The sequence below is a fragment of the Ovis canadensis genome, chromosome 10 (assembly GCF_042477335.2).
Source record: "Ovis canadensis isolate MfBH-ARS-UI-01 breed Bighorn chromosome 10, ARS-UI_OviCan_v2, whole genome shotgun sequence".
Classification (NCBI taxonomy): domain Eukaryota; kingdom Metazoa; phylum Chordata; class Mammalia; order Artiodactyla; family Bovidae; genus Ovis; species Ovis canadensis.
The window spans coordinates 90,394,112-90,408,749 of NC_091254.1; the positions used below are offsets into that span (position 1 = coordinate 90,394,112).

At 38.2% G+C, this 14,638-nt stretch overlaps 1 protein-coding gene across 1 annotated transcript in view; it reads left to right on the forward strand.

The window, feature by feature from the left end:
- Window positions 1-14,638, forward strand: part of PCCA (propionyl-CoA carboxylase subunit alpha) — a 378,264-nt gene that overhangs the window by 206,195 nt on the left and 157,431 nt on the right. Inside the window, exon 17 of the mRNA XM_069601951.1 lies at window positions 12,843-12,953. Within this exon, the coding sequence (XP_069458052.1) occupies window positions 12,843-12,953 (111 nt within the window). The remainder of the gene's footprint in view (window positions 1-12,842; window positions 12,954-14,638) is intronic.

A 14,638-nucleotide genomic window follows, 5' to 3' on the forward strand; every position in this document is an offset into this window, starting at 1 on the left:
AAATGATGATACTATTGTCAGTGTTAATTTTTAGATTTGGTCACTGTACTGTGATTACAGAAGAGACTCGGCTTGGTTTTAGGAGATGCGCCCTGAGATACTTAGAGGTATTTACCTGCAGCTTAGCCTTAAATGTTTAAGAAAAAAGAAATTGTGTGTGTATACATAAAGAGAGAAACCATGAATGACAAAGCAAATCAAGGTGGTCAGATGTTAACATTGGAGAATGTGGGTAAAGGATGTATATGCTCTTTGTACTATTTTTGTGAATTTTCTGTAATTCTGAAAATATTCCAAAATGAAAGATTAAAAAAAAATGAGAGCATATGCTGCCCTCCTCCCAAAGCTTACCTTTAAGGGATAAACATGGAGACACATTTGCAATACGTACTATATCTCATTCATCTGACTAATTCTAAAGGATTGAGGGCTTAGAAAATTGTTTTATGAAGAACAGTAGGTAGTTTGCTGTTTAGTTTGATAACTATTTAGTTGTTCAGAAAATTTTTTTTTCCTGAAGCCGATTGTGAGCTTTTGTTAAGATAAAGCTTCTTTAGAACAAAGATGTAATTTGGTTAAAGTTAATTTCTGAGCCCCCATGAAATAAGCGATGGCTTTTGGCCTCTGTTTGATCCTGGCAGTGCGTGTAGCTCATGTCTGGCCCGTGTTTTGGAAGCAGCAGGTAGTCAGGAGAAGGCTGCTCCTGGGGGTCCTCTCTTCTGTGGACTGGTCATGATTTCCCATACAGATGGGACCCCATGAACTTTGGCAGAGGTCATCCTCAATTCCCAGTCCACGTCTCACAGTCATAATTTTTATGAGTATGTGATTAATAATATCGTTAAAGTTATAAAACTAAGCCTGAGGGCACCTCAACTATCTGCTTATTGTTTGAACAGGACCAGCTTATATAACGGCATTGTCTTAACTGGAACATGGAAAGTAAACTAAGTACAAAATGGTAACTTTCAAATATGTAGGGTATCCTTTAGCGGTTGAGTGCTTTTTATCCTTCATCTGGTCTCTTGAGCTTTTAGATTTAATTGTTTATTAGTCCCTTAATTGACTTTAGAATTAATTAGTATAGAGTAATTTTTGGAGCAATCAGTTGTGGGATCTGGATTTTGGTTGTCTGCCATTAACCCTTGTCTTGCCTTGGCCCTTAGGAAAAGATAATAGATAATTACTAGTAATATGTAAGATTACATAGTAATGTGTGATATTTTCTTCAGAGAACGTTAAAGGGAAAGTGCTCTTGTATATTAATTTTATCCCTAAAACACTATTAGGGTAAAAGTCTGTGTTTTCATGCTCTATTTACTAAGCAAGTAGAAAAATTTTTGAAAGTCCATGCTTCATTTGTGTGGTTGAGTGGCTCTGTTCTTTGATGTCCAACACATAAATTAATATTTGCTGATGTTTCCTTTGAGTTACATTTAAAAAAATCACCTCTTTTTCAACTTTGAATATGGGATTGAAGTACAGTATCATTTATCCTGTAAAGTTGCATGCATTTTAAATTTGGAGGTGTCATGGTCTTGAATTGATGACTGGCATCAGTAAATCATCTTGTTTTTGTTCAGATTATCATTGACTGTTTCTAAAAGTTGTGTTTTACTGGCATTGGCCTCACAGAGGGCAAGAAAATTTATACTAGCGTGAGACTATTACAGAAAAGCCGGTAAAGCTTAAATACAGAATATGGTGCATATAAAGTAGACAGTATTATTTTTATTTAACTGGAGGAAGAAAGGACAAATTTGCTGAGAGACTGCCTTTCTAGGTTATTTGCTATTTACATAAAATAACTTATCAATCAAAACATTCTAAATTGTTAAAGTGTTTATGTGCCTGTGCTAAGTCGCTTCAGTCGTGTTGGACTCTTTGCGACCCCAAGGACGGTAGCTTTCCAGGCTCCTCTGTCCATGAGATTCTTGTCCAGGCAAGAATACTGGAGTGGGTTGCCATTTCCTTCTTCAGGGGATCTTTCCAGGGATCGATCCCAGGTCTCTTGCATCTCCTGCATTGGCAGATGGGTTCTTTACCACTAGCGCCACCTGGGAAGCCCACTGTATATATAAGAACACTGTATTTTAGAAATGAAGTTACGACTGCAGCTTGATCTTCTCACATTCATTCTTTCCACTCCCTCCTTTAAGATCTTGTTTTTTCCAGAACTTGCTGGATTGGTGAGGTGATGGTGTCCACCTCCACCATCTCTGTATTCTGATGTGTGTGCATTCTAATCTGCCTGCCAGGCTGAATTCTAATGATTTAGACATTATCTATCCATCTCACAGGCATCTCTCATTTAACTTGCAAAATATGCATCTAGTTTTTTCCTTTCAGCCTACTCCTTTCCTGTAAATGTTATTGTCTGTGATGTTGCAGACGCAGAAGTTCGGGTGTTGGTGCTTGATTCACCTTCCCCATCCTTCATCCCCTAAATCACCAAACTCCATCTGCCTCCCAGACATCTCTCAAGTGTGGCTGAGAGATTTATTTCTCCTGTCTCCTATCTCATCTGCTCCCTAACTGTGGGCTGAGGCCTTACAATTTTCTAGCACATCTCCTGCAGTTGACAGCTTGCTTTTCCCCATCTTCACTCTTGAACCTTCCCAATCCCAAAAGTAGCAGCAGCACCAGAGTGATTCCCGGAATGCACAAATCTACTCATGTCTGCCCTTTTTCAGCCATTCTGGTTGCTCTCAAGATAAAGTGAAGTCTTTGCTGGGCTGTTAGACCCTGAATATTCCTGTTTGACTTCTCTGGTGCACCAATCCTCTGTCCATACCCTTTGGCCTTGGTGTCCTTCTTTTGGATTTCCCAGATGGCGCTAGTGGTAAAGAACCAACCTGCCAGTGCAGGAGATGTAAAAGACGTGGGTTCTATCCCTGAGTCAGGAAGATCCCCTGGAGGAGGGCTTGGCAGCCCACTCCAGTATTCTTGCCTGGAGAATCCCATGGACAGAGGAGCCTGGGGGGCTACAGAACAGAGGATCACACAGAGTCGTCCTTCTTTTAGTCCTCTTCATAGAAACGCCTGGTGGTATTCACTTTCTACCAAAATGAAAATTCTTAAATACTCTTAAGTTCCTCTCTAATATTACCTGTTTTTGTGTCCTTCTGCACCTTTTTCTGTTTTCTTTCCCAGCCAGTTCTCTTTGCTCTTCCTAGGACACTGCATCTGTCATTTCCTGTACATAGAAATCTCGCTGGCAAGTTGTAACTCTTTTCTTCTTCCAAAGTGATTTAGTTTTGTCTGTTTGTGAAACATATGACAGAGGGATTGCTTTCCTCTGTATAGTTTGAACTCTTTCATGGTATCTTCTATTTTTAAATTCTTGCCTACGCAGTTTGTCTTTCTAAGCATCCTAATGCTTTGCTTTTTAATAAATTGCTCTTTGTTTTTGGGTAGCAAACCATCACTTAGGGACTTTGATGGTAGTCCATTGATTAAGACTCTGTGCTTCCATTGCAGGGGGCACGGGTTTGATCCCTGATCAGGGAACTAAGACCCCCATGGAAGTGGAAAAAACAATCACCTGTAATATAGGCAAATGTCAACTTTTGCAATGATTTGTTAGCTGTATTGGTGTAATCAGAAGTTGTTATACTTTTTGATAATTCCTCATAGAGATATACATAATTACAAAAACCCTTCAAAACATTAGTTATTCAGTATGGACCAAGTCATTACCTACAAAGCAAGGTTGAGATAACTATGCATTTCTCCTGGGCACGTACTGTGAAAGATATTTATTAGATTACTGTCTGTATGTGAAAACTTCTCCCATGGAATAAATAAAGGAGTAGCATTAAAATTTGAATTTTGGAACTTTCTCTAAACGTTCTGAAATAGTTTGAATAGGCTGAAAATTGGATTTTATAAAATTATACACGTGATTATCTTCTGAGTCAGGAAGAGAGATGCTCAGAAGTTTTCATATGGTTGCTAGTCTAATATAAAGAGATGGATAGAAGAATGCCTGGAAAGATGTGTTAAGTTGTTCATGTGTGTTGGCTCAGAGATAGCAAGTCATATTGAGAATGACTTTTCTCCCCCATATGTACCCATTAGGGTACAAGGTAACCTGCTGTAACAAAGAGTCTTAAATCCAGTGGAATAAATAAGATTGAAATTCATCTACTTCTCATTTAATGTTGGGGCTGGTCTGCACTGATGGAGCAAGTGAGTATCCTGTGGCCATTGTTCCAGGAGAAACACAGACCTGTCTCTTTCCACCCCCACGCACCCCCTACACCTGCCTTGTTTCTCCCCTTCATCTGCATTGCCAAAGCCCAGTGCCTGCAGTTTATCAGGGAGCCCATGGGAAGAAGGGAGGAAAGGAAGATCAAGCAGTCCTTTTTTTCATGTAAGTGAGACTGCACTTGGATACATTTCTTTAACTTAGACTCTTTTTTCCTTGGAATTAGTGGGTCCTGTCTAGATGCAACACAGATGAGAAAATGGAGTCTGTCTGGGTGGTCTTTTATTTAGTTAGGATTCTACTGTGGAAAGATAAAATGTAAAATTTAGGGAAATCCTGCAGTCTGTCACAACATACTTATGTATTTAAAATTTTATTTGATATGTATTACTATTATAATTTTCCACAGTTTATTGTGATCCACACATTCAAAGGCTAGTGGTTTTCCACACTTCCAGGAGTTCATGATCTGAGCCACAGTCAGTTCCCAGTCTTGTTTTTGCTGACTGTATAGAGCTTCTCCATCTTTGGCTGCAAAGAGTATAATCAATCTGATTTGGGTGTTGACCATCTGGTGATGTCCATGTGTAGAGTCTTCTCTTATGTTGTTGGAAGAGGGTGTTTGCTATGACCAGTGCGTTCTCTTGGCAAAACTCTATTAGCCTTCCCCTGCTTCATTCCGTATTCCAAGGCCAAATTTGCCTATTACTCCAGGTGTTTCTTGACCTCCTACTTTTGCATTACAGTCTCCTGTAATGAAAAGGACATCTTTTTTGGGTGTTAGTTCTAAAAGGTCTTGTAGGTCTTCATAGAACCTTGCAACTTCAGCTTCTTCAGCGTTACTGGTTGGGGCATAAGCTTGGATTACCGTGATATTGAATGGTTTGCCTTGGAAACAAACAGAGATCATTCTGTTGTTTTTGAGATTGCATCCAAGTACTGCATTTCAGACTCTTTTGTTGACCATGATGGCTACTCCATTTCTTCTAAGGGATTCCTGCCCACAGTAGTAGATATAATAATCATCTGAGTTAAATTGACCCATTCCAGTCCATTTTAGTTCACTGATCCCTAGAATGTCAACGTTCACTCTTGCCATCTCCTGTTTGACCACTTCCAGTTTGCCTTGATTCATGGACCTAACATTCCAGGTTCCTATGCAATATTGCTCTTTATAGCATCAGACCTTGCTTCTATCACCAGTCACATCCACAACTGAACTATGGAAAATTCTGAAAGAGATGGGAATCCCAGACCACTTGACCTGCCTCTTGAGAAACCTATATGTAGGTCAGGAAGTAACAGTTAGAACTGGGCATGGAACTACAGACTGGTTCCAAATAGGAAAAGGAGTACGTCAAGGCTGTATATTGTCACCCTGCTTATTTAACTGCTATGCAGAGTACATCATGAGAAACGCTGGACTGGAAGAAACACAAGCTGGAATCAAGATTGCTGGGAGAAAAATCAGTAATCTCAGATATGCAGATGGAACCACCCTTAGGGCAGAAAGTGAAGAGGAACTAAAAGTACTCTTGATGAAAGTGAAAGAGGAGAGTGAAAAAGTTGGCTTAAAGCTCAACATTCAGAAAACGAAGATCATGGCATCTGGTCCCATCACTTCATGAGAAATAGATGGGGAAACAGTGGGAAAAGTGTCAGACTTTATTTTTTTGGGCTCCAAAATCGCTGCAGATGGTGATTGCAGCCATGAAATTAAAAGACACTTACTCCTTGGAAGGAAAGTTATGACCAACCTAGATACAATATTCAAAAGCAGAGACATTACTTTGCCAACAAAGGTCCATCTAGTCAAGGCTATGGTTTTTCCACTGGTCATGTATGGATGTGACAGTTGGACTGTGAAGAAAGCTGAGCACCGAAGAATTGATGCTTTTGAACTGTGGTGTTGGAGAAGACTCTTGAGAGTCCCTTGGACAGCAAGGAGATCCAACCAGCCCAACCTAAGGAGACCAGTCCTGGGTGTTCATTCGAAGGAATGATGCTAAAGCTGAAACTCCAGTAGTTTGGCCACCTCATGCGAAGAGTTGACTCATTGGAAAAGACTCTGATGCTGGGAGGGATTGAGGGCAGGAGGAGAAGGGGGTGACAGAGGATGAGATGGCTGAATGGCATCACTGCCTCGATGGACTTGAGTCTGAGTGAACTCCGGGTGATGGTGATGGACAGGGAGGCCTGGTGTGCTGCAGTTCATGGAGTTGCAAAGGGTCATACATGACTGAGCAACTGAACTGAACTATTATAATTTATAGTGTACTAAACATTCAGTGAATGGTTCAGTCTCTTTGGATCACAGTTTTCTTATTCATGTCTTCTTTTTCGTGCTCATTTTCTTATTCTATCACTGGTTACTATAAGTTCCCCCAATTCATATAGAATACAGTTTACTTTCATTTTCCTTCCTGTGATATCTGACTCCTGCATGAGTATTAGGTGTGGCGAAATTACTGATAGGTATAGATTAATTTGCTTGGAACAACATTGTTAACACTTGGTAGCAGATATGGGCAAATTTTTGGTAAAGGGCCAGAGAAGAAATATGTTAGACTTTTTGGGTCTCATGGTCTCCATTGCAACCACTCGGTTCTACTGTTGAAGGATGAAGACAACCTTGTATAAACACTGCTGTGTTTCAGTAAAACTTTATTTACAATCTGAACCGCAGGCCGTAGTTTGCTGATCTTGCTTATAGGATGAGCACACCCTCCAGGTAGAATCAGATGTAAGCTTAAGTTTGTGGAGCTTACATTCTTACAGAAAATGAACTAGAAGATAGGTAGGTCAGTGTTGTTAAGCTTCTGTCTGTTGTTTATTAATTACATGTTGTCTTCTGCTCTATATTTATTCTCATATAGAAGGATAATGATGAGCACAATAATAGTCTTTTTTGAGTGCCCTACATTGTGGTAAACATTATTTCATTTGTACCTCATGGCAGTCATACAGTTCAGTTCAGTCACTCAGTCGTTTCCTACTCTTTGCGACCCCATGAATTGCAGCATGCCAGGCCTCCCTGTCCATCATCAGTTGCCGGAGTTCACTCAGATTCACGTCCATCAAGTCAGTGATACCATCCAGCCATCTCATCTTCTGTCGTCCCCTTCTCCTCCTGCCCCAATCCCTCCCAGCATCAGGGTCTCATGAGGTGGTCAAAGTACTGGAGTTTCAGCTTTGGCATCATTCCTTCCAAAGAACACCCAGGACTGATCTCCTTTAGAATGGATTGGTTGGATCTCCTTGCAATCCAAAGGACTCCCAAGAGTCTTCTCCAACACCACAGTTCAAAAGCATCAATTCTTCGGTGCTCAGCTTTCTTCACAGTCCAACTCTCACATCCATACATGACCACAGGAAAAACCATAGCCTTGACTAGACGGACCTGTCTCTGCTTTTTAATATACTTTGTGGTTTGGTCATAACTTTGCTTCCAAGAAGTAAGCGTCTTTTAGTTTCATGGCTGCAATCACCATCTTCAGTGATTTTGGAGCCCCCCAAAATAAAGTCTGACACTGTTTCCCCATCTATTTCCCATGAATTGATGGGACCAGATGCCATGATCTTTGTTTTCTGAATGTTGAGCTTTAAGCCAACTTTTTCACTCTCCTCTTTCACTTTCATCAAGAGGGTTTTCAGTTCCTCTTCACTTTCTGCCATAAGGGTGGTGTCATCTGCATATCTGAGGTTATTGATATTTCTCCCGGCAATCTTGATGCCTAAATAGGCTTTGTTATTTATCACCATTTCACAAATGAGGACATTAAAACTTTGAGAGTTTAAATAGCTTACTCAGAGTGAGAGGTCAATTAAGTACTTGAACCTGAGCTATTCTTTGCCTACTTTGTATTTATTGTATAGGGAACGATTCTGTAAGGCTTGAATAGCCAGAACAGAATCAGGCTTTCTAGGTTTGTTAGAAGCATAGTAGTAGAAATTGTAACTATTCAGTGGGTTAAAGAATTGAAAGGAATTAACAAACCTCTTTGTTTACTTCAACTCTATAATATACTGCAATTGCCCTTCTAGTGGACGCCAGATCTAATACCTGCTTTCCCTAATAGCTGGTTTTAAGATGCCTCTTCACTCTGCCTTTTATTCCTACTTAATATTTTTGTAATAAACCTCCGTCATAAACTCTTCTGTATCATGTATTCCTCCTTGTGCCATTCATGCCCCTCCATAGGGGTTACCCTATTTTAACTTCACTTTGGAGTAGTCATTGTGTTGTTGTTTGTTTAGTCGCCACGTCGTGTCCAGCTCTTTTGAAAACCCATGGACTGTAGTCTGCCAGGCTCCTCTGTTGATGGGAGTTCCTAGGCAAGAATGCTGGAGTGAGTTGCCGTTTCCTTCCCTTTGAAGTAGTCATTGTGTCCTGGGCTCAATTTTTCCTTCTTGATCATCAGCTTTTTTCTTCTCTTTGTCCTCTCTGTCCTCCACCTTTCCCATCCCTCCAACTCTCTTCTTTCTTCTCTTACTTATTTTGAAGGATAGTTGACATATAATCAACTACTCATATTTAAAGCATTCAATTTGGTGAGTTTTGACGTATGTATAGACCTGTGAAGCCATCACCATAAGCAAAAGACTGAACATTTCTATCATCTCCCAAAGTTTCCTCATGGCCTTTGCAGTCCACCCTCTCTCTGACCCTGTCCTAATGCTTCCTGTAGGTTGCATTTAATATGCATTATTTTTGGTCTTGCTTCTTTCTTTAATTCAGCATAATAATTTTGAGATTCATCCTTGTTGTGTATATGAGGAGATTCACTTCTTCTTATCAGTTCAGTTGTGTCCGACCCTTTGTGACCCCATGGACTGCACCACACTAGGCCTCCCTGTTTATCACCAACTCCTAGAGCTTGCTGAAACTCATGTCCATCGAGTCAGTGATACCATCCAACCATCTCTTCCTCTGTGGTCTTCTCCTTCTGCCTTCCATCTTTCCCAGCATCAGGGTCTTTTCAAATTAGCCAGCTCTTCACATCCAGTGGCCAAAATATTCGAGTTTCAGCTGCAGCATCAGTCCTTCCAGTTAACATTCAAAACTGATTTCCTTTGGGATGGATCTCCCTGCAGTCCAAGAGACTCTCAGGGGCTTCTCCAACAACACAATTCAAAAGCATCAGTTCTTTGGTGTTCAGCTTTCTTCATAGTCCAACTCTCACATGCATACATGACTACTGGAAAAACCATAGCTTTGACTAGTCAGACTTTTGTTGGCTAAGTAATGTTTGTGTTTTAATATGCTGTCTAGGTTGGTCCTAGCTTTTCTTCCAAGGAGCAAATGTCTTTTAATTTCATGGCTGCAGTCACCGTCTGCAGTGATTTTGGATTCTTTTTATAGTCAAGCGGAATTTCATTGTATGAGCAAACCACATTTTGTTAATTCATTCTTTATTGATGGGTATTTAGACTGTTTCCAGTTTTTCACTTTGCAAATAAAGCTGTTAATATCTGTGTGTCAGTGTTTGTATAGGCATATGTTTTTATTTTAACTTGTGTAAATAATTAGGAGTGAATTATCTGAATTATATGATGAGTATATGTTTAACTTTTAAAGAAACCTTCATACAGTCCAAAGTGGAAGTAAACCAAAATATACCAATTTCTTTCCCCATGCCCACCATCACAGATTGTGATGTTCCACTTGTACCACATATCTATTGACACTTAGTATTATATTTTAACTTTCAACCACTTAAATTGGTATTTGGGTATATTTCCATATATTTTTTTGACAGTGTTGAACATCTTGTACTTGCTGGCCATTTGTATATATTTTTTGAAATGCCTGCTTATATCTTTTGCTTATTTAAACAAAACATTTTAATACCAAAAACACTTTGTATTGAGGTATAACCAATTAACAATGTTGTGGTAGTTTCAGGTGTATAGTGAAGGGACCCAGCCATATATATACATTGTATCCATTCTCCCCACTCCCATCCAGACTGGCACATAACATTGAGCAGAGTTCCATGTGCTATAGGATAGGTTTGTGTTGGTTTTCCATTTTCAGTATAGTTGGTGTATGTGACCTTGCCTCTTTTTTTAAAGCCTGGTTTGTTCATCATCATATTGTTGTAATTGTTCTTTATATAGTCCAGTTACAAGTTTCTTATTTGAAATATGTGTTGTGAATATTTTCTCTCTCTGTAGTTTGCTGTTTCATTTTCTTAACTAAATCCTTTGAAGAGCAGACTTTTAAATTTTGATGGAGTATGATTTGTTGGTATACTTTTTTTTTATGGTTCATGGGTTTTGTATACTGTCTAAGAATCTGTTCCCTACCTCAAGATTTTTCTCCTTTATTTCCTTTTGTAAGTCTTATAGTTTTAGGCTTGTGACCCAATTTGAGTTAATTTTTATGTATCCTGTGAGTTAGGGTTGAGGTTCATCTTCTGTTTTTCCCAAATGCATATCTAGTGGTTCTACCATTTACTGAAAAGACATTGATGTCCCCATTAAATTGACATGGCCATCATAGGGTTCTTGAGTTTACATTTCGTGTTTTATTGCTGCCTCAAGTTCAGATTTTTTGTTATCACTTCAAATCAAGGAGATAAGTAATTTTGCATGGTTTTTGTTAGGTCATAGGACATTAATAATACATTTATGCATATCATAAGAATTATATATATATATATTTAATTTAAATTTATTTACTTTAATTGGAGGCTAATTACTTTACAATATTGTATTGGTTTTGCCATACATCAACATGAATCCGCCATGGGTGTACATGTGTTCCCAATTGTGAACCCCCCTCCCACCTCCCTCCCCGTACCATCCCTGTGGGTCATCCCAGCTCACCAGCCCCAAGCATCCTGTATCCTGCATCGAACCTGGACTGGCGATTTGTTTCTTATATGATATTATACATTGTTTCAATGCCATTCTCCCAAATCTTCCCACCCTCTCCCTCTGAGTCCAAAAGTCCGCTATACACATCTGTGTCTTTTTTGCTGTCTTGCATACAGGGTCATCATTGCCATCTTTCTAAATTCCATATATATGTGTTAGTATACTGTATTGGCGTTTTTCTTTCTGGCTTACTTCACTCTGTATAATAGGCTCCAGTTTCATCCACCTCATTAGAACTGATTCAAGTGTATTCTTTTTAATGGCTGAGTAATACTCCAGCTTTCTTATCCATTCATCTGCTAACGGACATCTAGGTTGCTTCCATGTCCTGGCTATTATAAACAGTGGTGCGATGAACACTGGGGTACATGTGTCTCTTTCATTTCTGGTTTCCTCAGTGTGTATACCCAGCAGTGGGATTTCTGGGTCATAAGGCAGTTCTATTTCCAGTTTTTTAAGGAATCTCCACACTGTTCTCCATAGTGGCTGTACTACTTTGCATTCCCACCAACAGTGTAAGACGGTTCCCTTTTCTCCACACCCTCTCCAGCATTAATTGCTTGTAGACTTTTGGATCGCAGCCATTCTGACTGGCATGAAATGGTACCTCATTGTGGTTTTGATTTGCATTTCTCTGATAATAAGTGATGTTGAGCATCTTTTCATGTGTTTGTTAGCCATCCGTGTGTCTTCTTTGGAGAAATGTCTGTTTAGTTCTTTGGCCCATATTTTGATTGGGTCGTTTATTTTTCTGGAATTGAGCTGCAGGAGTTGCTTGTATATTTTTGAGATTAGTTGTTTGTCAGTTGCTTCATTTGCTATTATTTTCTCCCATTCTGAAGGCTGTCTTTTCACCTTGCTTATAGTTTTCTTTGTTGTGCAGAAGCTTTTAAGTTTAGTTAGATCCCATTTGTTTATTTTTTGCTTTTATTTCCAATATTCTGGGAGGTGGGTCATAGAGGATCCTGCTGTGATTTATGTCTGAGAGTGTTTTGCCTATGTTTTCTTCTGGGAGTTTATAGTTTCTGGTCTTACATTTAGATCTTTAATCCATTTTGAGTTTATTTTTGTGTATGATGTTAGAAAGTGTTCTAGTTTCATTCTTTTACAAGTGGTTGACCAGTTTTCCCAGCACCAGTTGTTAAAGAGATTATCTTTAATCCATTGTATATTCTTGCCTCCTTTGTCAAAGATAAGGTGTCCATAGGTGCATGGATTTATCTCTGGGCTTTCTATTTTGTTCCATTGATCTATATTTCTGTCTTTGTTCCAGTACCATCCTGTCTTGATGACTGTGGCTTTGTAGTAGAGCCTGAAGTCAGGCAGGTTGATTTCCTCCAATTCCATTCTTATTTGTCAAGATTGCTTCGGCTATTCTAGGTTTTTTGTATTTCCATACAAATTGTGAAATTATTTGTTCTGCTGCTGCTGCTGCTGTTCTAGCTCTGTGAAAAATACCATTGGTAGCTTGATAGGGATTGCATTGAATCTAGATTGCTTTAGGTAGTATACTTATTTTCACTATATTGATTCTTCCGATCCATGAACATGGTATATTTTCCATCTATTAGTGTCCTCTTTGATTTCTTTCGTCAGTGTTTGATAGTTTTCTATATATAGGTCTTTAGTTTCTTTAGGTAGATATATTCCTAAGTATTTTATTCTTTCCATTGCAATGGTGAATGGGATTAGGAATTATATTTTTAACTGACTCATTGATTTTCAATTCCATCTATTATTTTATTTTTAGGTGTTACACATAATATCGCATTGCTTCGAGAGGTGATAATCAACTCACGCTTTATAGAAGGAAACATCAACACTAAATTTCTTTCTGATGTATATCCTGATGGCTTTAAAGGTTTGTATATATTGAAATATTTTAGTGTATTAAAGTTATTATTTTTATACTTTATTACAATGGATGTTTTCTTCTCTTCTGAAATTAGGGCTTTTCGCCTATGTTGTGCTTGATACTAATATATTAATACTTAGAGTATCCTAGGCTATTGACATTCATGATTTTCAGTATTCATGAGTGACTCATGAATGTGTAATGGTCTATAATTTTTTTAAGTGAGAAATTCAGCTAGTTTGTGGAATGTTGTGTTTCTGAAAGCCAATACAGATTTGTATTCCCTGCTGATAAGAATTATATGGGATCTCTTCTTTAATGTTAACACTGCATCTTTATGAAAATGAGCACTGAACATTTCAGACTACCAGGTGCTATTCCTATTAATGAAAATGGAGATGGTCAAGAAGATGAAGGTTTTATTCTGAAAATTGAGTTTTGAGTAAAGTAATGAATGGACTGTGAAACTTAGCACTGCAGGGTTACCCATGAGTGTTTCCAGGTAGCAAAAGTTACTCATCAAGTGAGAGTCAGAGAAAACCCTTGAGTGAGCATCAAAAACATGGTTAACACGGTATTAAGATGCTGACAGCACTTACTTGAGACTTACTAGAAATGTTCAAGTGAAGGCCAGAAAGCTGTCCATATGTTTCTAATCAACTTGGGTACATATGAAGATTAGATCTTCTCTCACAATTGTTATGTGTTCTTCATATCCATTTAAAGTGTTTTAATATATAAAATGACTCATTCATTTTAGGAGCTGTATGTAGATTCAGGTCAGCTTCATGTAGAGATATTAAATACATTTACAAAGCAATATCTTACCAAGGAATTTATTATGGAGTGTTTGTTAAACTAACTGGGGATTACTGATTTGATTGTTATTTCAGAACTCTAGTGTTATAGGCCTTTATCATTAGTACCAAGAAAAATAAAGTGTTTTATTTTGGAACTTGAAACAAAGACCAATAAGTCATCATGTTCTTTTTCCCGAACTTTTGAATTTTTAGAAGCATAAATTACAACCTTAACATGATTGCACTTTTCTACTTATGTGATTATTTCATTAATATCTCTTGTTTTCATGAAGTCAAATGCCACCTATGTTTTTGCTTTTTATTGTATCCCTAGAACTAAAGCAGACCCTAAATAAATATTTGTTGAATTAATGAAAGGAATGGTGCTCATAATGTAGGTGAGAAGGTGTCCCCTTGACTATTTTGAATTAACTGTATGTGTATTCAGATTACAAATTTGTTTTGATCCTAAAGTTTTGGCTTCTTGTCCTGTCTAAACTTTTAATTCAAAGTTGTTGTCAGTTGTGAAGTGGACTTGGATTTCCATGTGCATTTGCGTCCTCCTGGCTTACATGAAACAGTAGGCAGGAGGAGATGACAGATCAAAATATTGTGTGTGTACATGGATATTTATGTATACATTTACACATTTATATATGTGTTTATGCATATTTGGTGTTATATCCCATTACCATGGAACATTTAAAATTTCTAATTGGAGTTGGTTACTCTGTGATATATCTTTAGCAGCAATTGAAAATGTTCCAAATTCTCAAGAGAACTCAGAAGTTTTCTTAAAGTCAAACAAACACTGTAGTTTGTTATAATAAGCTTAATATATTACACTTCTTTTTTGGGACGGGATTATTAGCAGAGATACTGTAATTCTGT